A 26,464-nucleotide genomic window follows, 5' to 3' on the forward strand; every position below is an offset into this window, starting at 1 on the left:
CTGTGGGCAAATGGTTCCTGAATCCAAGAACTGGGTCAGTTTCCTCTTCTGAATGGTCTTGCACTCCCTCTGAAGAAGCAGGTGCATAGTTTAGGGGCACTCCCTGTTCAAGCACTATCACTGAATGCACAAGTGCTTTTGATGGATGAAGGTACTTTTTTAGCAGCTTTAGCTGGACTACTGTGATCCATGGATTACCAACATCAAAATTGGATTACTGAAATGCACGTTATGCAGGTTTGCCCTTAAGGTTGGTCTAGAAGCTGCAGTTGGTGCAAAATGGTGTAATAAGTTGGTAATGGGAGCGGTTTATATCCAGCATATTATACAGATGTTGAGGGAACTGCACTGGCTGACTATATGCTACCAGTTCAGATTTAAGAGTTGAGTACTTGTACAAAGCCTTAAACAACTCAGGACGAGGATACTTAAGAGATCGCCTGCCCGTTGGGATGCTGCACTGATCAGGAAATATCCTCCTGGCAGTGCCTAAGATATTAGAGCCATCAGTCCATGATGACTTGGAACAGGGACTTTAGTATCACAGTACCCACTCTCTGGAATACAAATTAGACAGGTACAAACCCTTCTGAGATTTTCGGCATCTACCGAAAAATTGCTTGCACCAACAAGCTTTCCCAGAAGAGCAGTCTTGTCTTCTTTGTTGTCATGTTACTATCTCTGTTATGTTTTATACAATATTTTATTATAGTTTTGTATTGTAGCATTTGTATATCACTTAGGGATGTCTTTTTAATGTAAGTGATTCATAAACATTGGTAACTAAATAAATAAGTAAATGTCTGTATAATTGCATACATACAACTCTATAAATGCAAGTGTACACACACATGTTGACAAATGTAACAACACTAAAAAGAAGGACTGTACTCACGGGTAAGATTCTGAAAGTTGCTGAGCTAGTTCATGAGCTGTGGGGTCTCTGTCAAGCGCATATATTTTAATATCCGTTGCTTTTTGCATAAGTGCCTTGGTATGGCCTCCTGCTCCAAATGTCATATCAAGAATACACTGATAGAAAAAGAATAATCATGTTACTTTACTTAATAAAGACAAACAAGCAAGCTTTTATATAAACCTGTTAATTTGTAATTTGTCAGTTACGTTTACCCAAACCATATGCAGATATGTTTTCATTTTAAGCCCAAATTACTGTCCTTAGGTCTCTACACAAAAAAACTGTTAGCTCTAGAAGGACCCTTCAATTCATACTTTTGAAGAAGTCTTTATATTAACTTCCAAAAGCAGTAGAAAGGTCCTCTACTTGATAAAATGGTTTATAGCAATTTTGAAAACTGTGGATAACTGGAGGACTTTTCAAAAAACACTTAAATTTCACAAGATTTCAAGAAAAGTTAATTCTTTTAACGTTCCTGTGTCTAGCTCACAGAAATGAATTAGACATTTCCCTAGGACTACCAATAATTACTTGCTCATTTATTACTATTAAAGAACTGGCCTGGTGATATGAACCACTCACAAGACCAGAATGCATAAGCTTATCCAAAAATACTGACTCAATGAAGGCCAATTCAGCTGCAAAAAAAAAAAAGCCAAATAAATTAATCCTTAAATTGCCATTGCTGAATAATATCACATTTTGCATTTCTTCTTTCAAGCTTCACGAAATATACAGCATAACTACACTGCATGTGGAGATGTAGTACTTTGATTTCATACATTCTGCCATTTATTAACAGCTCCATTCTGCTGGCCTGATACTTAGTTTTAATTAATTATTATTATTAGTAGTAATAATAATAATAAGTTAAAAGATAATTCGCTGAAAGTGATGGAACAGCATAATACAGATGTTGAAATTATCTTAAAGAATATTCAGAGATCTTCTCAAGTGGCTCACATATTCGTGGGCACAGCATCCACCCCCTCATTCTACATGCAGCGTGGGACTTGCCTGGAGGGCGGAGCACGTCGCAGCCACCATTTTGAATGTGTTTCTGGGCAAAACGGAGCACAGGAGTGCTCCAGCGCAACAGTGAGTACTTTTTAAAAACAAAAACAAAACCTCCCCCCAGCCTAGCCACACCCCCCCAATGGACACTTTTTTAAAAAAAAAATCTCGCCCTCCCCCCAGCCCAGCCACCCCCCGATGGGCAATTTAATTTAAAACCCTGTGCCCTCCCCCCAGCACACCCCTGATGGGCACAGAGCCCACAGTATAAAGCAGCCCCAGCAATTTCAGCCGCTCTATACTTCGGGCTCTATTATTTTGGCCCATTAACCACAGACACGTGTCAGATGACACTTTTAGCCATGGTTAGTGTCACAAACCACGTTGCAGAATGTGATTAGTGAGCCTAACCACAATGTGCTTAACGAACCAAAATTTTAGCCAAAGCGTGTGTCAGACGATATGCTAAATCATAGCTAAGGATTCCCTTAACCGTTTTGTGGTTAAGCAGCATGGTTTACCTTGTCGTCTGAACCGGGCCACTGTAAAATCCCCCTTCCAGGTTCATGGCAAGTCCTCACTTACTGTATATTATACCCATCCAGAATTTTAGGGATGGAGAAAACTAGAAATGTTAATAAATAAAAATTAAAGAATAGGCCATCAAAAGAAGTCCTGGCTCACAGAAATTGCAGTCTAGATACGAAGTACCTAATAGAGACATGCACAAAAGGGAAGATAAATTTATACACCAATCCTAACTTCATGAAGACATCTCATTGATCTCAATGAAAAACCTCATTGGTCTCAATGAAAAATATGTAGGCAAGTTTTAGGATTGCAGTCTCAATTTCCAGTCCTCACCATATGTTGTAACCCTCTTGAAAAAATCTTAGCATCACGACATTTTGCTCACACATGGGTGCTTCCAGATGGATGGCTCCTAGTGCTACCAATCAAAATACATTGTGCAGCTATTCCATCTTTCCCTCCATAACAGATCTGTGTTTGCGTGGGTGTGGGTGGGTGTATGTGTGTGTGTGCAAAGAACAAAAGATGGAAGAATTGATGGGGAACCTGGGAGGGTTACAAGTAGAAGACAACGAGTGGAAGACAACATCTGCCCTCTTCCATAAAGCTATGTAAATGAGACCGGGCAACTGCATGTCTAGAAAAAAAACCACTTCGAAATTTAATTGGAGATAAAATAGGGCTTTCAAATAAAACGTCCCAATTAAAGAAAAAGTCCCAGGGTTGTAGTAGAAGTTTCAAGAAATGCTCACAAATGCAAGGAGCATGTTTGCTTTGTGCTGTATTGCCGGTTCAGCCCAGGAACCATATCTGAAAGGCTTACATCAACACATCTACAATAAGTATTGTGCTATTTAATTAAAGTCATTTGGAATATTAAGACTGCAGTCCTATAGGGTTTCCTAGGAGTAAGCCTGATTGAATGCAATGGGACTTAGCAGACATGTAAAGGATTCTATCGCAATCATAGTTTAAGCACAGTATGTAGCACTTCACAATATCTTAATTACGGGATGTATTCAACACAAAGAATAGAAGAGACATCACCAGTTTGCTCATACTTTCCATCTTGCTTGGTTTTTCTTTACTTTTCTAGGGTTTTTTTTAAGTTCTGTACAACTAAATGACATTTTATCCCCACAGTCCTGTAAATACCAGAACAGATTATTATACGAACACTTCCTGCAGTGAGTCACACTTCTATAGTTAAGTTATGATACCCTGTTACAGCTCCTCATAGGAATTTTATAATCAGTTTGTGACTGTACATTTTAGAAAGTATTCAAGTCTCTATGATGCCCGTAGAAAAATAAATCTTAGCAATTTTCTTTCCCCCCTCTAATTTAGAGATATATCTATGGAATGCCATCATCTTAATTTTCCATATAAAGAGAGGTAATGAACTTTGCTCACTTTATTTTGTGGTAGGAAGTTTAAATAACTATGTAATGCTTCTCAACAGTACATTTCAATATTCTCTTTTCTATATTGTATGTCTTTTGTAGCTATATTTTCCCACTGTTAAACAAAGCTGATATAGAAAATTGGGGAATATTTTAATTTATTAGATTTTTTGTAAAAGACCATTAAAAGTGATAATGAAATAATTTATTAATTATCTCTTTTAGTTCTTACAATATATTTGGAGTTTGTTTTATGGTGCGTTACCGATGACAACATCTTTACCTAATCTTTGTAAACCACCCAGAGAGCTTCAGCTACGGGGCGGTATATAAATGCAGTAAATAATAATAAATAATAATTACCTGTCAACTGCTCACACATATGGAGATACTGTCTGGGAAGCTTACAGTATGTATCTCAATCACCTGTTTGGAATGTTGTTGTTCCAACTCCAAAAATGTGATATATGTGGCTACAAACATTTACAAACTAACTGATCACCTTAGGTATTTAATGGTATGTTTCAGAACCCAGAACTTTGCAGCTAAAGAACTGGTTCTTCCACCCCACACACAGCCTCTTGGCCCTCCTTGCACCATTTGGGTGACCAGGTCACAATGCTTCAGTGAAAATACAAGCCCTTTCATGGTGTACTCCAGGCCTACAACCATAAGACTGCCCCTGCTAGATCAAACCAAAGGCCTATCTAGTCCATTCTATTTCCACTGTGGGAGAGGTGCCATGCATACTACTTTACAGAGGGCAATCTTCCATTTGATGGGCTATTATTGTAGTGAGATCTATTATATTTCTATTTAAATTATAGTAATCATCTCTAAATTTGCATCTATACATATAAATTAGCATATGCATATTTTATGCAAACCTGTATCCTCTTTTATCCTTTTTGGACTATGAATTTTCTCTTTTTGGTGTGTGAAGCATACATGGCCATCCTACACAGTGACCAACCAGGTGCTTATGGAAAGCCCACAAGGAGAACATGACCACAATAGCATCCTATCACTCATATTCTCCAGCAACTAGTATCGAGAGACACACAGGGTCTGATACTGGAGGCAATGGCTGCATTTGGGCAACACCAATAGTCAATGCTGGGGTAATAATTTATTTATTTATATTTATTTATTTATTACATTTTTATACCGCCCAATAGCCGAAGCTCTCTGGGCGGTTCACAAAAATTAAAACCACAGTAAAACACCCAACAGGTTAAAACACAATTATGAAATACAATATAAAAAGCGCAACCAGGATAAAACCACACAGCAAAGTTGATATAAGATTAAAATACAGAGTTAATCAACTCGACAGTTGTTTATCTAGGGGTACTCCCCGCACATGATAATAGTCAACCCTTGGTGTGGATTAGGATGAGGATGAGCATTAAGTTGTCCATGCTGAGTTGACTCACTCATCCCCCACCCTGTCTCCCCCCTTCATTTCTCCCGCTAGTATCCCATCAGCCATTGCTGCCAAAAATCTATCCTGCTAGCTGGAATAGAGCAACAGCTGCTGCTTTGACTGACTGCTCTTGCCTTATGACTCTGCGACTGACAAAATATCCAACGGGGGCTGTGGAAATAACCGACAGTGGGTCAACAGCCAATTCTGCACAGCTTTGGTTATTTGTGTTGGTTATTTCAGCCAAATAACCAACCGTTGGTTAAAAAACAACCTCAACACAACACAATAACCTACAGAGGGTTAAATAACCAACTGTTGACTGTTTACACTACCATTGGTTATTGTGTTGTCTGAACCCAGACCATACATAGCCATCCTGTCTAGTAGCCATTGATGGTCATGAATTTGTCAAATCTCACTTTAAAGCCATCCAAGCTGGGGCCATTATTACATCTCCTGGTAGCAAATTCCAGTTTAACTATGCACTATGTGAAGAAGTACTTCCTTTTGTCTGTTCAGAATCTCTTGCCATTCCGCTTTATTGGATGCCCTGGGAATTTAGTATTAGGAGGAGGAAACATTCTCCTTATCCACTTTCTCCACACCAAGCATTACACCTCTATTATCTTCTCTCTTACTCACCCCTTTTCTTTGCTAAAATGCCCTAAACATTGTAATGGGGAGTTGCTCCATCCCCTTGATTATTTTGGTTGTAATTTTTTCAGTTGTGCAATACATTTTTGAAGTGTGGAGATCAAAGTTGTACAAAGTATTGCAATTTTGGTCACACAATAATTTGTATAAAGACATTATAGCATTGGTGGTGGTGGTGGTATAGGTTATTCCTTTCCTAATGATCCCCAACATGAAATTTGCTTTTTTCACATTGGCCATATACTAGATCAACTATCTACCATAAGCTCCCTCTCATGATCAGCCATTGCCAGCTCAGATCCCATCAACACATATGTAATGCTAAGACTTTTTGTCCCAGCATGCATATCCCTCCTAATATCCCAGGCACACATGGGTTCCCAGATCTTTCTGTGTCTGCCTACCTACCTTGTTAAGCACCCTTGCAATCAATAGAAACCAACAATAGAAACCATAGCAACAGATTGAAAGAGTTGTGGACATAGCTATTTGACTAAACCACTGCAAAGTGGGGAATACACCATTTGTATTTTTTTATCATTTATTCTTGGCTATATTTCTTATTATATTTGTGAGCAAACTGTTGTGTACATTTTATTATATTGTGAGTAGACTGACTGTTAACCATTTTTAATTTAAAAGACAATTTCTTTAATCTATTCACCAAACTCCAGAGTAATTACCCATCTGCCTTCCTCACCCAGTTTTCCCCTTGCCTTCTTTCTTCAACTCTATGTCCAGGTTTGAATGATGACAGGAGTTAAAGAAGCTATTGTGGCTTCTTTCTCACCCCCAGCACAACTGTCATTTGCATAATTACCTGCAATGCAGCACGGGTTGCTGTGTTGTCTGAACCCGACGCTCAGTGGGAGTGGCTTTGTACCCATCCTACAACCCACAACTTCTTTTTTACCCAACTTCTTTTTTGATCATCCAAATTCTCACTACGTCTCCCACCACCCAGTTTCTTCAGTTTCCTCCTTTTGATGGCCAAGAGGCTTTTTACTGACTCTCTTCCCATTGCCTCAACCCTTATTTTACACCAACTGTTCCTTCAGATTTTTCCTTTTCAATCCATTGATTATTCTGCCCCACTCCAGCCTCATTGTCCCTGAGCACCTTAGTTTCCCTGAATCTTAGGACCTCTTCCTAGTCTTTAATTTGTAGGTGTCTGTGGTTTGACTCCCAGCCAAGTTGGGAGTCAAACCACACAATTTCCTTTCCTCACAGAAGCTGGATTGCAAATGAACTTTATTTGCCACCATTCCATCTCAACCAGTCGGTACCAGAGGTTTCACCATCAGAAGCATAATTGGCTGTATCTCTTGGTGCCATTCTGCTAATACAAAGCCTCTACTGTTTGCGGAAACCCTATTTTCATCTTCTAGCAAGAGTCAAATGCAAATTTGGTGCCTCTTGTTCAAGTTCTAAAGCAGGGATGCAGAATCTCAGCCCTGGGATCCCAATCCGGCCCTCTAGCATTTCCCAGCTGGTCCCAAGCCCTTTCCCCCAACCACCAATCATTTCCTCCTTTTCAGGCTTCTGTGTACTTTGCCCCCCATTTTACAAGGCTTTCCTAAGGCTTAGTTACTAGCAATATTAAGCTAATATACTGTGAAAAATATTGTGATTTTAATATCGTGAACCACTGAGAGATTTTATTATATTCAGTGGTATGTAATACAAACAGATAAAATAAATAAATAAAATATGCTGGGATTTTTGGTCCTGCCCCTTTTCCCTTCTGCCCAATCCAACAATGGAATGCAGGCCCAAAGAGCTTCTCCAAAATGGAATTTGGACCGTGGACTTAAAGAGCTTCAACACCCCTGTTCTAAAGCAAGCGATTGCACAAGGGCTTTCACAACTCATTGAGACTTCATCAAGGTAAATGCTGCTTGCACTATTGTCGCTAGCTGCTCCTCTAACATTTGCGCAACCACAAGTGGAAAGCAACCTCTTGTACTTTTCCCACTAGCATTATATTGGATATACTGGGTTGTTGTGAACCGCTCAAGAGAGCTTCAGCTATTGGGCGATACGGAAATGTAATAAATAAATAAATAAATACAACCCACTACTTCTAGATGAAAATTCAGCCAATGTTTCCAAGGATCTGTAGTACTGACAGGAAGTTTGTTTGTCAAATTGCTGGGGAACATGGGTGGGAGGGTGCTGTTGCACCATGTCCTGCTTATTCATCCCTGGCCGATGGCTGGTTGGCCACTGTGTGAACAGAGTGCTGGACTAAATGGACCCTTGGTCTGATCCAGCATCAGGGCACTTCTTATGTTCCTATGACAGAAGGAGTTCCAATTTGTTTGGAATTTTAAAAAATTAGATGGGCCATCACTACGGGACATGAACTGTTGAAAACCTGGTTTTTGTTTTAATTTTCTAGAAGTGGGAGACATCTTAGGTAAGTTGAAACCCACAAAAAAAAAATGCCATGCAATTTTGGCTATTCCTAATGCTAAGCAAACCCACCCACAAAGTATTTAACTCTGTTTCAACTGGAGAAGCTATTCACTTTTTTTGTCCACAATTTAGCTAAATGGTATCTCTGGGTGTTATCAGAAGAAGGTCAGATAATTGCTGCTCACACTGTTGATTGTTCTTTTCTACTTTCAGCTGCTCTCCCTTCATCTTTATAATTGGCAAACCCTTTGCAAGGTCCTGACTGGTTTTAACATTGTTAACAAGAATCAGGAGTCAAAAGACAACATAAAATCGTTAAATAGATGGTGCGCGTGTGTGTGTGTGTGAGGAAGACAGAATCCAAATCGTACAGACTTGCAGATGTCTCATAAAAACATTTGAATTGCAGTATTGATGCCAAACTGCTATCCCCTAAGGTCAAGCAAGTCTCTTTAATGCAATTAATATACCAAGTGTCAAGATTACAATAATTTACCTTGACATATCATTCTGACAAAAACAAAAAGTTCAGCCCAAGATATTATGATGAATTGTAGAAAAAGGACATGTTTGTATAATAGACTAGCTATTATTCCCATAATGTGGTCCAAATCAAACAAGGCAAAATTCAGAATACTCTTAACATTTTAAAGATTTGATTCACTAACACAGGGGAGGGGAACATGTGGACCTCAAGATGTTGTGGGAGTCCAACATTCATCATGCCTGACCACTGACCATGCTGGCTGGGACTGATGGTACGTGGGGGTCCAACACTATCCAGAGGGCCATAGGTTCCCCACTCCTGCAGTAAAGGTCAGTCTGGTAATTAGCCCGCCTTTCTAATTGCAAATAGTAATAATCTTAATAAGCACAATTCTTGATTTGTTTTAAAAATAATTTATTTTTACAGTCCTGCCCAATGCAGCACCCAACAATTAAAATATAATTCTAATCCAACCATAATAGAACTTAAAACACATTTAGTAGAAGCATAGGCTAGCAAACTGCACAAGTGCAACCAGCCCAGAAAATGCTATGAAATGGCACTCTACAGGGAAGATGCTAGAACGGAAAATGCCCTGCCCTCATTGCCACCTACCAAACTACCAACAGACTTAAGAGTTCCGTGTAGAGGGAAATCATATAGAACAAAGTGTTCCCTAAGATACATTGGGCTCAAACTACTTAAGACATTAAAGGTGTGCACCAGCACCATGTATTGTGCAAAGGAGGGAAACACAAGTGTTGCCTTGGCTTAATAGCTGGCCATCACATCTGGCTGCCATCAGTCCCGTCCCCTCTCTTGAGTCCTCTGGCATGGACAAAGGGTTTGGGAGAAAGGAAAAGTCATCTCTAATTTGTGCAGGTTAAGAAATAGTTGGAGGTTCCTCCTTGCTACTTGGAAGGGCTTCCTAGTCTTTCTTGTGCGCTCAAAAACTGCAATGGAAATGAGACCTCTAGGGTAAGAATCTGTGTGTTGCTGCTCACCAGAGGGCTGGGTTCAATTGCCCCTGGCCAGCTGACGAGTGGATCTGTGGATGCTCAGAAGTTACCACAAAATGGATGCCAGTACACAGATCATTTTCTCAGGAGAGAGCTCCCCTTTAAATAGCCACCCACTACCCCTGGGTCTAAGGAAAGGGGGAGTTACCATAGCATGACATCACACATACTGATGACACCATATTATTTATTATTTATTTATTTAAAACATTATTTATTTAAAACATTTGTATCTCGCCCTATATCATTAAGATCTCAGGGTAAAGCATACAGATAAAAGCATACAGTATAAAACAATACGTTTTTATTGTTCCAAATCCCCAAACCCACCAGTTTCATGTAGATGTTCAGTAACACATAAGGTAAGATTGGTCCTTGCACTGCACAAAGGAATTCTCATGTGGAAGGTCAGCAGCAGTCTGCCAACACTACCCAGTCAGGTAGGAGTGAAAACACTGCAAAACTGAGCATCCATGTGGTCCAGAAGTATACCATGGTCAGTAGTACTAAAAGCCAATGAGAGATCCAGGAGAATCTACAGGATCCATCTCCTGGCAGAGGCCATCAACCTGGTCCCCAAACCAGTTCAGATGATAAAGTGAATATTTATCATCCCATTGGCAAGCATTGCAGGGTGGCTGTCTATACAAGAACTCATTCTTAGGTGTACCTACACTTCAGGCTTGTGTAACATGAAAATCCACAGGAAGGGAAAGTCTATAAATACAAAATAAATCAAATCAATGCATTGCTATATATTTCATTTCCCCTCCATTTTACAAAGATCATTGGTGTTACTAGGATGACTCATCCTATCTCAACTCTGCACACACTTAGTCTTACTATTTAGTCTTACTGTGCAAAAAAGCTCACTCCTCCACAGCAGAAATTGCCTCTTGCTGCAATTAACTTGTTTTCAGTCATCTTTAAATCATAAACTCTTAGTACACAAAAATTAAAAATTAAAGTAGTTCACGTTTTTCATAATTTACAGAGAGCTATGATTTGCTGTGGCTTTCTATAACATGCTGTCACAATATATTTATCATTGTATATGACAAATACATATACATTTACTTAGTTATTTGATTTGATTCAGGTGCAGCAACACATTTCATATAAACAGTTTAGAGATTACATTGTTTGATGGTTCCAACAACTCTTTCTGCCATGGGAATCTCCACATACACACATTGAGTAGGCTTCATATTTACGGCTTTTGGTTAAATCCAGCTTGAGCTTCTTCTTCTTAATGTAAGCTCTTTCTTCTCCCACACAACATCTGTTACATTAGAAACAGAAGATATTTCTAAAGAATCTGTAAAGCCCCCACTCCCACTGTGAGAAAACATACCTTTCCTACAATCACTCTCTCTTAAAAGGGGGGTATCATGGCACCTTGAATGACTAACAAATGTATCAAGGCATAAGCATTTGTGGACTAGAATCCATGCTATCATTTCCTCTGTATAAAGATTTCATCAAAGTGGGAATCAATGTATTCCGGAGCAGTCACAATGAATATAGTCCAGACTTGTGACCCGAACCATGTACACAGCCATAACAACTGAAGGAGCAGCATGTCAAATTTCAGTCCAGTTTTTTTCATATAGAAGAACAGTATATGGTTGTTGAATCTGGCTTTGGTGAACCAACTGCCATTGCTAGACGGATACAATTGGCACATGCGCCAAGCACAAGGAAGTCACTCCTTTGGCTTAACTTGGTAAAAGCAGCTACTTTTGGACTATTCATAATTATGGAAAGATAATTCAAACCACATTTTTTCTTAGATTAATTCAATTTCTTGATATCAGAGTAATGACAGAAAAAGATAATGAGCGGGGGGACATGATAATACTCATCAAATACTTGAAGATCTGTCACATAGATGATTGGTGATGTCAATTTTGCCAATGCAGATCACCTACTTGCAGGCTGGGGGACTGAATCCAAACATAGCACAAAGTGGACAGTGCCAGCCATTTGCTGAGAAGCTGCTGCACGGTGGATATCATTGGATTGGGGCCAGTAAATAAATGGGCATTCCTCTTTTAGATTACCCTTTTCACATTAAAAAAGAGTTCTGTTTATGAGATTCAGAAGAAAAATGTTGATGCTTTGGCATAGCCATTTAAGCGACATAATCTGTGATCACATCCTCAGGCCAATTTGCAGAAAATAAATTAGAGTGAATAAAAGAAAATCAATTTTTCTGATAATAATTTTTCCTAATTTCAACTTAGTTCCTTCTTTGATTTTAGGTCACCAAAAGCACAGAACATTTTTTTTTTTGAAAAGTGAAAGCTTCCAGCAAAACAATACTAGTTGTAGCACAGAAGAAGAAAACAACAGTAATTTCCAACAACATTTCTCTATTGGCCAGCTATTAAAGTCTCCTTTCCCCATGCTTCTTCACCTCCAGTTGCAGTTAATTCAGAACTACACAGCAGTGAGCCCTCAAGATTCTCTTCGAACTGGCTCAGAAAAAGGGGAAACTCAACATTTCCTGAGCCCAATGCAAGGGCTTGGTAAAACATTTTCCCACCCTAACAGCCCACTGGGACACCACCTTTCTCTGCTCTCTGCTAGCCCTGAAATATACTTCCTTCTCTTATTTTGGTGGTGGTGGCATTTGTGGAGGAACACAGAGCGTTACTTTCCAGGACCCTCTCCTGTTCATTTATCTGCCATGTTTGTAACAGCCTGCAGGTGCAGGGGACTATGTGAATCGTGGTTCTTATAACAAGTCTTGCAGGTAGGAGTTCTGCTCCCATATAGTCTACCGAGGCTGCAAATATTGCAAGTGTTACAAGTGAAAAAGCCTAAGCCTTAAGAACTTATAGGCCTGAAGCTCTTTAACAATCAAGAAAGCATGTGAGTTGCTTATACTCCTCCTTGCACACTGATGCTTAGTCAATCCCAGAAAATTTTACTGTAGTAGACCATTCCTGGTCCATATATCACTATATAAAACCAATATACAAACAGTGAAAAAACAATAGATATAAACATCACCACAAAACAATCACAATATGGAGCAATGCCATAATCCATTACAAGTCAGGATAAACACATATATCTTCAAGTGGTGTTTAAAGCTTGAAACAATTTCTACCTCTTGAACAACACATGGGAGTGCCTTCCAGAAGGTGGGTGCCACTGCTGAGAAAGCTCACTTACATGCTATTACTTGGTGACACCTTATCAGTCATGGAACAATCAATAAGTTCAGAGCTCCACTAAGCATCCTAGCTGCTGCATTCTGCACTAGCTGCAACTTCCATACCAGGTACAAGAGCAACCCCACATAGAACACATTACAACAGTCTAATAATGAGGTTACCAGCACATGGATCACAGTGGTTATGCTACCCTTATCCAGGAACAGGCACAGTTGGCACATCAACCCAAACTGGTAATAGGTGCTTCAGGCCACTGAGGTCACCTAAAGGCACTTCCGCTCACCCAAGATCCCTGCCCCAATTTCTGCCAATTCTCCATTCTTCTGCAGCCTTCCATGCCACATCCCATGCTATTCAACGGTCCCTGGACCCTCAGGAGTGGCTTTTTAGGAAAGGTGCAAGAGAACATAGCAGGGTGGGGGGTGGGAAGCAAGTCTGGAAAACGCCACTGTGTCAGTTAAACTCTTTGCTACTCTGAATCCAACACCATTACGATTGCCAACATCCTGAACAGAATACTGAACAACTGCATCTAGGGCTAGTCAAAATGATCTAATAATGACAAGAAAGAATATATATTTTGACAATGGAAGATACTGTCAGAAACAAAATAAACAATGTTTAAACAAAGTGAAATGTATATGCAAATATAATCCATATAGGGCAGAGCATGTGGGAAAGTGAAAGGAAGAAAGCCCTCCATTCACTCTTTGCTTTCCCCTTCCACTCTCTGTTCAATCCACTCCTTTCTATGGATAGGGGAATTTAGGGGATGACCTCACACCATCATTTATGACTAGCTATTGGCTTCCAAGCTACATTAACTCCAATGCAGTCACTTATCCTTGCCCAGTCTGAGAACTCTCCAAACCCATTTAGGAAGCAAGGCTTCAAAGGAGCAAACAGCAGGCCATCCACCACTTTCAGCCAATATTCAGTAAGTGCACCCTAGGGAATAAGAACATGAGCAGAGCCATGCTGGATCAGACCAAAGGTCCATCTACTCCAGCATTCTGTTCACACAGTGGCCAATCAGCTACTGCTCATGGGAAAGCCACAAGGAGAACACAAATGCTACAACACCCTCCTACCCATGTTCCTCAGGAATTGCTGTACATAGGCATACTTCCTCTGATACAGCAGATAGCATACAACCATCAGGACTAGTATCCATCCATAGCCTTATCATCCATGCATTTGTCCAATCCAATTTGTTGAGTACCTTGGCAAAGGTTTATATTATGCTTGGGGGCCCTTGTTGGCTGAGAATTAGTCGAACCCTACACCAAAATAGCTCTTAGGCTCTTGGATGGAGTGAAATGAAGTAGATGGTTTATTTCTTTATTATTATTTAAGAGATTGTTAACCCACTTTTCAGGATGCACTGAGCTCACAAAGCAGCTTATTTCAAAAACATGAACATAAAATTGCAGTTAAAAAAGCATGCAGAAACAGCAGCTGATTTTTTATGATGGTTGATAGTAGACTGGTAACCATAAATTGTCACGCCCACCTTTCTTCCAAGTAGTTTCAATTATCCACATGGACAACTAAACGAACAATTTTATGCATGGCTGGCTGGAGGGATGCTAGGAATTGTATGCCTTTTTATGTCTAAGCCATGCATATGGTTGTGTCCTAAGTTCATTAGTATGTATGACCTAGTTATAGACAGTCCAGTGCTTTGGGGAAATCCTTGGAAAATGCTTACATCTATACCTCACTGTAGTATCTTTAATTGCTTAACTGTGAAAACTCTGACTTTTATTACACTGGGAGCCTTGACTGGAATTAAAAACATACATATATCTGGGAAAATACATTCAATTCCATTTTTTTCTGCTGTTCTACAAAACCGTAAAATGTTCCTCAGCGAAAGAAAAGACATGTCCTTAATTATATAATTTAAGGTAATCCCAAAGCCCAGTAACTAGCACAACTAAAAATAATAACGTGTAAGTGACTCTTGATTACACCTTTTACCATATTTCTCTATTTCTTTCTGACATCAGTAACTGCAGGAAGAGATGGGAATGAACCACCTTACTAGGTTAACCAGGAGCAATGCAAGGGAAGAACTGCAGTGGGCAGACAATAAACACCCTGACCCTTAGCTGACAACAGACATCAAGACCAGCAAAGGCTGTCAGAAGACTTCTATTGATGACAGCAGGAGGAAGATTAATATTGGCTTTCTGCCAGAGGGCCAATATGCCAACTACAGAGAGTGAAATGAGACTGAATGGGTTTTGGAAGATTAGGAGTACAAAAGGGAAGCCGATACAAGAGGGTTATGAAACATTTGACTACACACTAAAAGTGGTGAATATGAAGAAACAAAAGAGGGACAAGTGAGGCACTTCTCCCTGAAAGAAGCCCAAACAGAACCAGATGAATTCCTATTGGCAACTCAAGGAAGATTCAGGGCATACCTGGGAACACAAACATTTTCAGGATAATTTAAAAGAAGCCCATCATACTTCTGTTACTTGAGATAGAGGCCGAAAAAGAAACCCCAACAACTTAACACCTCCTCTATGTAAGTATTTACTTGGCTATAAGAGAAGCTCATGATTTCAATACCTCATGGAAAACGTGTGAGAGGGCATTAAAATCTGACCCAACATTCTGAAAAGGTAGAAGAAGAGAAGTCAGATGAGAAGACTTCCTTACACTAATAGTTGTTCTAAGCAACAACGTAGCCCAGAAGAAGGTAACAAAACCTGTAAGATAAAATTTAGGTCTAAATAATTGAAAAGGTGCTACAGAAGAATACAACCTAATAGTCAAAAAGTCATCTCAAAATTCCCACCACTCTATCCATCTTTTGCTGCTTTTCCCATTGACCACTTAATTTTTCAAAATGCTGTAGACAAAATGAAGCAAGAAGTTTCTACAGACTAGTATTCATTAATAGGGCAGAATGTACAGATTTATCTATACAGAATGAATCTATAATTAGTTAATTTTGACAAAACCCTTAATTTTATGTGTATTTCTTCTTGCTGTTCTACGCAGGTTATTTTGCTATTCTGTACCCAAATATTAACACAACTTGAATTCACCAGCTTAATTTTAGGAATAATTCGAAATGTTAGTGTCCAGTGTAGAATGCCTTATTGCGGCAACAATCTATTTAAAGGAGACTAATGGAAGCAGTATCACTTTTCGTCTGGAACACATATGGAGTCTTTTTCCTGTCAACTCAAGTTCAAGCTTGGACTCGACTTACAATTCAGCTGAGTACAACATATATAAAGCTATCATGGCATAAATCTCATCAGCAGATGATAACGACTTGCTTCGGAACATTCAAATCCTGATTGCGAGTAACAGTCACTCTACTGAATGACAAATACAGTTTAAAGAATGCAAACATGTTCCCCGTTAATCTGCTTTTCAAAGAAATATTGTCATCGTCAGCTAAATGCACTGTAATTAAGAAGATAATTTAATACAGATTGTTCAAAACATCATTATCTTTTCCAAATATTTACAAAATTTCTTTGCCTGAAATAGAAAAATGAGACCACTAGTTCAGATTGATTTCATAATATAGTTATTGATTTAACTATATTATGAAACAAATTAAAGTAGCAGGGAAGCAAGGAAGCAGATTAACTTATTATGTTAGCTGTTGTAATATCTAAAGCAAAATGTAATCACTTGAAAATATATGGAACATTTTTGAGGGGCCCATTTTAATTAATACTTTTAAAAAGCATTTGACTACCATAAACGCAAATGTCTTTCTACCATGGAGTGGCACGTGTCAGGTAAACAGATTGTCCTTCTGCCCATGGGAGGAGAGGAGGAAACAGTTCTTTCATGTGAGCAAAAGGATGCTCAAGCACACCCTAAAAATATATTTTCTTGGACATAACCTACCCTATGTTACATGCTCTTAAAAAAAAAAAAATCAATATTCAAATATGGCGTCTGCGCAGACATTGTTGAAATTATCTATGGGAAATCAAAACAGTAGCTTGGGATATTCTAGTACTACCATAATTTCTGGAATCTATATAAATAAAAACGTAAATGTTCGTTTGTTCCTAATCTGAAATCTCCGAAAGTTCTTCACCGATTGCTTTGAAATTTTGACACAGCGTTGCATTCGAATACGCGCGTGTTTTTACATACCTATATTATATAGATGTCACACCTGTGACAGGTAAAAACATGTTTTTTGAAAAACATCGCCATCTGTTGGACGTAAAAGGAACACATGCTGGTCAGGCTGGAAGATACGTAAGCAGCAATGAAGCTGTATGGCGAATTCTTTCATTTCCCATTCATGAACGAAGTCCAGCTGTTGTTCACTTAGCAGTACATCTAGAAAATGGACAACGCGTTTATTTCACAGCTGCAAATGTGCAACAAATAGCCCTGAATCCACTGGCTACAACGTTAACTGCTTTCTTCACGTTATGTCAAAATGACGCGTGCTTCGTTCGATGTAGAATTGCATCGTGAACAAAATTACAACACGGGTGATCTTTTGTCGTATGTGCAATCAAATATTCCTAAGCTAACGCTTGAGCAAAATGGCATTTACGATCAAATAATGCAAACTGTCAATAATGGGGTTGGAGAAATCTTCTTCTTAGATGCGCCAGGAGGAACTGGTAAAACGTTCCTAATTACATTGATTCTGGCAGCAATTCGATCCCAAAATGACATAGCCTTAGCTCTTGCGTCGTCCGGAATAGCTGCGACATTGCTACCAGGTGGAAGAACTGCTCATTCCGCTTTGAAATTGCCATTGAACATGCAATTCATTGAAACTCCCACGTGCAACATTTCCAAAGTATCTGGCATGAGGAAAGTATTGCAAAAATGCAAAGTTATTGTTTGGGATGAATGCACAATGGCGCAAAAAAAATCGCTCGAGGCTCTTGATCGATCATTGCAAGATTTGCGTGGAAACATCAGACCATTTCGGAACGCATTAATATTGCTTGCAGGAGATTTCAGGCAAACATTACCTGTAATTCCTCGATCTACACCAGCAGACGAAATAAATGCTTCCCTGAAATACTCTACTTTGTGGCGACACGTAAAGACATTAAAATTAACTACAAATATGCGTGTCCAGCTGCAAAACGATCGATCAGCTGAGATATTCTCACGTCAATTGCTGGAAATTGGGAACGGAAAGGTGCCGGTTGATCTGACCTCAGGATGAATTTTATTGCCTCATAACTTCTGCAATTTAGTGACGTCAAAAGAATTGGTTCAAAAAGTATTTCCCAATATTCACACCAATTATAAGAATCACGATTGGCTGAGTGAACGAGCTATTCTTGTGGCCAAGAAAAAAGACGTCTACGAACTTAACAATATTATTCAGTCTAACATTCAAAGCGAGGCAGTCACATACAAGGCCGTCAGCACTGTTGTGCAAGCAGATGAAGCGGTTAATTATCCAACAGAATTTTTGAATTCACTCGATCTGCCAGGGATGCCACCGCATGTACTGCAATTGAAAATTGGCGTGCCAATTATCATGTTGCGAAATATCAACCAGCCAAAGCTTTGCAACGGCACGCGGCTTGCAGTAAAAAAATTACTGAGCAACGTCGTAGAAGCAACAATCTTGACAGGACCTTTCAAAAGTGAAGATGTCCTCATTCCTCGCATTCCTATGATTCCAACGGATATGCCATTTCAATTTAAGAGATTGCAATTCCCAATTCGATTGGCGTTTGCAATCACCATCAACAAAGCTCAGGGCCAATCTTTAGAATTGTGCGGTTTAGATCTAGACACAGATTGGTTCTCACATGGACAATTACATGTTGGGTGTTCTAGAGTCGGCAAACCAGACAATTTCTATATCTACACAGACAATGGAACAACAAAAATTTTTGTATACCCACAAGCATTGTGAAATTAAACATATTAGAAACGTGGGCTTTCTCTTTTCTTTCTTTTCCATTTAACCAGACTGAGCCACAGCAACGCGTGGCCGGGTACAGCTAGTAAGCAAATAAGAATGTTCTGCTTAGCCTCAGAGATGATAAAATGTGCAAGCTTTTTTTCTTTCAAAGAATAATAAATCTAGGAATAAAAATTGGACAGGAATTCATATGGAAATTGTTATTATGTGATAAACCAAGGCTCAGAGTATAAACCTAAGGGATTGCTACTTGACAGACAGAGGACTTAAACAGCCCTCTGTTTATCTTATACCCTGCCGGCAGAAACCAGGCAGGGAGGGCAGAGAACAGAGGCCAAAAAAGCCTCTTGTTCCTTGATTTCTTTAGATTTTCATTTAGATAAGCCTCTCAGATCATCTAGCTGACTTATCTCTCAATAGGTGGAGAGGCTTTAGGATCCTGCAGAACCTGGCCTCTCTTACTCACTCACTCCCTGCCCAGCAGCACACACCCTTTTCTCCCTATCCAACTTTTCTTAGGAGGATGCGTTTGCCATACTCAAGTTTCATCCTCTGCAGTTGTTGCTCTGTCTACAGCCATGGAGGACATTGGAGGAGATCTGCATCAATGCACCATCCTATGGGGTACCATAGGATTGCTCAGCCCAGGACTGCACCATAATATCTTTCTTACAAAGGTGATAAGCATACCAATTAGTCTAAATCATCAACATGCCAGTACATGGAATTTCTATTGCAGTTTTAAAGCTAAAATCGTTGGGGAGAGGGTAACAAGCATTATAAGTTGAATTGATACAGGCTCATGAGTGGATCAAGACTACATCAAATGGGCCCAGGGTCAATATACAAGTACACTAACTAAGTACACTAAATAAAGGTTTAGACAGCAAGAAAAGTCCTACAATTCCCAGTATGCCCCAGCTAGCCATGCTGGTTAGGGCACGCTGCATAGGATTGTGTCCTAATGCTCTCAGACAAATAATGGTGATCTCAGAGTTAGAAACATTAAGAAACTTATATTGCACATAAAAAACTTATGTGCATAAAGCTTCGCTGATTAAACGATATTTTAATTTAATGCCAGACCTTGGGTTCATTAATCAAATAAATCTACATAATTATGCAACCCCTGAGCTTTTATTGTCATTCTGTTGTAATGTTTCTAATTATTTATTATTTTATCTTGGCTTTATATTGTACATTACATTTTTTGATGTGAACTGCTTAGGGATTTTAGTATATTAAGTGGTATAAAATTATTATAAATAAATAGATAAATTTACATAATATACTTTTTAATAGAAAAAGTAATCTTTTATTTTTAGCTCCATTTCCAGGAATGGAAAAGAAGTAGGCTGTGTGTTTTTTCAAAGAATTTACTGAATCATACAAAACAGAATCAGAATTATAATAATACCAGCAAAAATCAGAATGCACAGAAAAAGCCTGGTTAGCTCCCAACTGTGGTAAGCTAGAGACAATTCCGAATAACCAAGTCATTCATAAACAGTTTTGTTCATTTAAAATATTTGCACTGGATTTCAGCCTGGTCCAAGCAGTCATTTCATTTCCCCCACTCTATGAGATAAAAGCAGCTCCCATGTGTTGTATTTTATATATTTTAATTAAATAAAAATAGGCAAATAAGGTGCACGGATGCTGACACTGCACTCCTTTCCAAGACCAAAGATCACAGCATTTAATATCAGAGAGATCAACAATCTCTTGAAGACAAGAACCTCCTCTTTTATCTGATGAAAGGAGAGAATCCTCTGTCTTTCCACTTCTGGTTGTGAAAGCCAAACCGTGGTAAAGCTGAACACATTGGTAGGCTCAGGAGCCCAGGATGATTACTTACTGGAGTATTCTAGCTGCCACAGTCATGGCACCTATAGTTAAGGTTGGTGAGTAAAAGAAAGAAAAGAAAAAAGAGTTCCACCATTTCAAGAAGTGACTGGGGGAAGTGTTCATTCTAAACTTTATAGAATCTGAAAGGTTTCACCAATCTTTTTGAGATTTACAGATGCCAGAAAAAAGTGCTGGTTTTATATACCCTGAAAATTTCAGAACCATCAGTGAAAGTCTGAGGCAGAAAGAAACGTTTAAAGCAATTAAGCAAAAGAAAATCTCACTCAGTAAAAAGTGACTTTGAGGAACTAACTGCCAACCTTTATTGTACATTATTTCTGAAAAAACTACAGGCTTCGCCATTAAAACATTGTTTGTTTCCTATTCTTCGTATCTTGTAATTGGTGGGGTGCTACTTTTTTAAAAATTCAATTTCAATTTTTAAATACGTTTATTAACATGTACTGAGACTCTATGGATTCTCATAATGATGTGCAGCCGCAGTCTCCTTTACGCTGCCTCATAGCTAATTAGAACATTGCAAGAGTGGGCTGGGAAGAACTACTGTGTTTATTATGCCAAGAGCAGGAAGAATGTTGCCCAAACCCGCCTCATCCTGTCAGGCCTGCATCCCTCATCAGGTAGACCAAGGCAGGAGGGCCCCCGCTGCCATTTTCTTTGCTCTGGAAGCGCCCCTTCACTTTAATGGCCATAGAAAAACACCCTCAAGGCAGTCCTGTTGCCATTTCGGCACCATTCATGGTGCTGTTGAAGCAGCAATCCACCTGGTATTTTACGCTTGTTGTTGTTCCCTGCCTCAATCCAATCGGAGGGCGGGTAATAAATATATAATTCCTTCCTTCCCCAGTCACAGCACGGGTCAGCACTGAAGGGACAATCCACTCAGGCTGGCTGGGGAAGGGAGACGGCTTTGAGCAAAGCCTCCTCCCTTCCCTGGCCAACCACCTCTCTTCACGAGTCATCTGCTCCCCATAAACAATCCAGATTGCCCCCCATCCAAGACATCTAGCATCCCTCTCCCATGACAACCCAGATCCCCATACCTCTGTGAAAATTCAGTTCACTAAAGAAGTGATACTGACTGGCACAGGCTCTTTGCCTTCTCCAGCAACCCACTGCTCATCCCCAACACAGCTTGAATGCATATGTGTGCCCAGAACCAGTGTGCGTGTGTACCCCCCCAGTGTATATTTCCCACCCATTCCTCTGTGTGTGTATTTATGTGTCTCCCCATGCCCTATGTGTTTGTCTCACCACACCCGTGTGTGTGTGTGTGTGTGTATGTGTGTATGTGTGTATATGTGTGTGTGTGTGTGCTTCTCCCTAACTCCCAGTGTGTTTGTATGTTTATGTCTCCATATTACCCCAGTGTGTGTGTCTGTGTCTCCCCACCCACAGTATGTGTGTGTACCTACTCCCCTATCCAGTGTGTGTGTGGTTTAATTATTACTTCTATAATAATAAAAGAGAACGTGTGGCTGTTTGTCAGTGCCATAGCTCCAAGACCATAAAACCATGTGGATAATTAATACACCACTTCAGGAGTACTGTATAGATACTTTGAACTCCTACAGTTAGTGAAGTACAGTGGGTTCATAGAGTGCCCAGAGTAACAAATCTAAAAGCAAATATTTTGTGGAGGTATTTTCTTTTCAAATACCAAGCAAATTCAGTGATCAAAAAATCTGCTGGTTTAAAGACAATCCTCCTCATCTAGATTTGGCTTGAAAGACTACTAGCATTTTTTTTTTATCATTGAATTTTATAGCATGAATGAAGACCAAGTGTAAATCCACTTGCACATCCATGGCAGTTGATGTCTTCATTTGCACTTGTATAACTATCTTGCTTTTACAGCAGCATAAGACATTTAGGCTATGCAATACCAGGCTTAAGGGTGTGTGTACAAAGGTCACATTACTCAGCACCTGATCCTCTAACCCAGGATCTAGACCATTGCACTGGTACAACTTGCATAGAAAATTTGTTAACACAGAATAAACCACTATAGAGGCTACAGCATAGCTAAAAATGGTCAAGTAACAGCCCACATCTAGATTCAGCACCAAAGTAATTGTATTTGGCCCTTCATGGCCTTCCTGAATTTAATCAATATGGGATAGAGAATGTAACTATAAGTGCACTTGTAAATAAAAAATCCAATGAAATACTCCGGTTTTTGTTGTTGCATTGGTTTTCAGGGGCCCTTTCTACACTGTGGATTTTTCCCAGGGTTGTCCCTGGGTCATCCCTGTGTGTCCAAATGACACACAGGGGATCCCGGGACCAGGTAGGGATGACCCCTCCATTTTCCCGTGATAACTGCTTCTGCAGTTATCACAATTTTTCCCACAGTCCGGGGACCATCCCGAAGACCGCAGGTGGTGTGGGCGCCCATCCCAGCTCCTTCCCTCCTCCCTGCAAGTAGCAGAGATCAGCAAAGAGGGAAGGAGCCAGTCTGGGGGTAGTCCAGGGACAACGGGGTGGGGAGGAGCGGGGTCAGGTTTTCTTTTTTAAAAAAACTTACTTTTTCAGTGGAGCACAATTGCACTCCTGGCTCCTGTTTTGTTTTTAAATGGCATCTGCGACATCCCCGTTTGTTTCTGGAATGTCATGCTGGCATTTGTACACTAGGGGACGATCCCAGACGCAGCTAAGTCTGGGATCATCCCCCCTCCCTCCCCAAAGGCCCTTAGGTGTAGAAAGGGCCAGGGCCTTTTTATGTAAAATCCCAAATAGGCTTGGCTACAATTGACTTATAATTTTAAGGCTTTTATTGATGGATGGTTCCAACTTTATTATAGCATCCAGCCACCAGTGAGGGGGTCAGTTGGTGAGGCAAAATGAACTTCTAGGTGCTCAACTACAGAGGCTGCACAGAGCAGCACCTGAGAACACAGAGGATGACCATCCTTGGTCAAGAATGCACAGCTCCAAACAACACTGTCCATCTTGCCTTCATGACAGATGTTATGTATAACAGGATCACAACTAAACTGCATTATGAAAATACAATTTACACATCAAGATGTGTCACAAATTATTATTATTTAACATTTATAAACCGCCCGATAGCCAAAGCTCTCAGGGCAGTTTATAAAGATTAAAACGTTGAACGTTAAAAATCGATATACAAAATTTTAAACCATAAAAGCATAAAAACAGACAACAGATAACGACAATAATATCTCTGACCCCCCACAATATATACAACTGCACTGTTCTACTGTGAGCACATAAGAAGGAAAGTCCACGTTCACATGTCACATCAACCAAGGTTTTATTAAAAACCCTGAGTTGTTGTTTATGAGGTGTCCCTGGGTTGTTTAGCATTGCATCTGAACCAACTCAAATCCAAAATAACTCGAAAACAAACCATGAGGTATTTCTCTGGTTTGTCAGGGGTTCAGACACAATGCTAAAGAACCAAGGAAGGAGCATCCCTGGGTTGTTGTTATTATTGTTTTGCTGCTGCTGCTGCTGCTGCTGCTGCTATTATTATTATTATTATTATTATTATTATTATTATTATTATTATTATTTCAGTTTAAAACCTGCCTATATACAAAGTACTCTAGGCAACATACAGAGCTAAAAACAGTTTAAAACAAAACAAAAACAAAATTAAGAAACAAAAAATAAGGTAGTTGGTCACTACCTTATGCAGTGGCGTATGTCGCCTCATGCAGAACAACCCAGAGTTTTAAAAAATCCCTGAGTTGCTGTGATGTGCGAATCAGGCCAAAGAAGGAGATGATGAGGAACAGTAGTAAAATGACATACCTCCACATGCACAAACCACTAGCATCTAATGTCCAACAACCATAGAAAATCAATGCAGCAGAACCATCTGATCAGACTATCCCCAAAGTCTTCAAGTAGCTACAAGCTTTGTTTGTTTGTTTCTAACTGTGCCAACATTTCTTTTTTTATTCTACAGTTTGGGGTCATTGCCTTCCTAAAATTCTAGAATGTGTGCAGATTTAAAGGTAATCATGGCACTGCAACTAAATAAAGTTACTATGGACACTACATATATAGTACATTTTTCAGTAATTAGAAATGCAATGCTTCTAAGCATCACTGAGAAGGGAGGATTTAATGACCTCTGAAACACTGTAATTTGAGATGCTCATATTCTCATCTGGGATGCAGGTACAATACAGTAATACATAATTAAAGACCATGCAGTTATTGTGATTTATACTTATGTGAGGTCAGTTTTACAAAAAGGAATTATTTCAAACTCACAGAGAAATTAAAATAAGATTAACTTCTTAAATTAATCTCTTACCACAGAAATGCAAATTCCTCACCAATATATGATCAATTTACAATTACTAGAAATTCCCCTGTTGAAAATATTAAAATCCTACTAATGGACAGCGAAGTGAAAAATGAGTCTGTGTCAAATGCTACAATATAGTATACACAATATATATATTAAAATAGTGGTGACATACTATAAGGTGGCCCAAACCACTCAACTTTTTAAAAATGTTCTCAAATGAGCAGAAGTTCCAACAGAAGAAATGCATGCAAAAGAAAAGTAAAACATTGCCCACACTTTTGATGACAGTGATTAAATAGTGCCTAACAAAAGGACATTAAACTATGAAGTATCAGCCTTGGTTTGAAAAATCATTTTGACTGCCCTTGCATTTATCATACACTACGCAAATAACCGCATACCAAATCAGTTTGAATAAATCAGATGTATTTCAAACTACATTAGTTTATATTTTTAATAATACCCACAATTGCATTCTCAACTCTGTTTCTAAAGGTTTTCTAAAGTATGCATTCTAAACTATCATTTTAACTCAATGTAATAAAGATACTATCATATCATTTGCCTTCTCAAAAATCAGAGAACAGAAGGCAGCTTACCTAGGCTTTCACTTTTTGACAGCAGTAGGTTTATAAGGTAAGTTCTATCTGTGATATCATATTGCACACTGATGAGATCACTTTGCTTGCCTTTGTTAGCACTTGCTGGTTGAGATGAAAAAGTGTACAATATCTGTGCCTAACTGAACTAAACAAATTAAATACTCAATCGGTGTAAGTTAACTATTATTCAACATCTATATTTAGCACACAAACAACTATATCCTAAGATTGCACATGTTAATATAGAAATGTTTATGATTTTTATTTATTTATTTACAATATTTATATACTGCTCCCAATTCAAAATTTCAGAGTACAAGATAAAATAAAATAAAACTAGAATAAAAACACATTAAAAATAGATTTTTAAAAGAAGCAAAATGCAAAGTGAACTGTGGCTGGTCATCAAGGCAAGGATTCCTGGAATAACGACTAAAGGAATACAAGGTGGGTGCCTGCCTGACCTCCAGAGGCAAGGAATTTCATAGGAGGGGGCTACCACGCTGAAGGCTCTTCCCCTGGTGGACTCCATTTGGAGGATAGGTCCATGTGGAACCACCATGATGAGTAGTATAGCTGCATCAGTGCTATACAATATAACACATGACAGCAGAGAAGAAAAAATCCTTGAGAAAGTACATAGGTTACTTTCTTCATTAAATATTTGTATAGCATTTTCTGCACAGACAAAATTCAGAGCATTTAAAACAAACCACACAACATTCTGGAGTGCCAGTTTAG

General features: G+C 39.2%; 1 protein-coding gene across 1 annotated transcript in view; it reads right to left on the reverse strand.

Annotated features, from left to right (window-relative positions):
* The window catches only part of METTL15 (methyltransferase 15, mitochondrial 12S rRNA N4-cytidine), a 94,928-nt gene that overhangs the window by 44,928 nt on the left and 23,536 nt on the right, over positions 1 to 26,464 (reverse strand). Inside the window, exon 2 of the mRNA XM_063118788.1 lies at positions 896 to 1,032. Within this exon, the coding sequence (XP_062974858.1) occupies positions 896 to 1,032 (137 nt within the window). The remainder of the gene's footprint in view (positions 1 to 895; positions 1,033 to 26,464) is intronic.

The sequence above is a fragment of the Elgaria multicarinata genome, chromosome 2 (genome assembly GCF_023053635.1).
Source record: "Elgaria multicarinata webbii isolate HBS135686 ecotype San Diego chromosome 2, rElgMul1.1.pri, whole genome shotgun sequence".
NCBI classification, from domain to species: domain Eukaryota; kingdom Metazoa; phylum Chordata; class Lepidosauria; order Squamata; family Anguidae; genus Elgaria; species Elgaria multicarinata.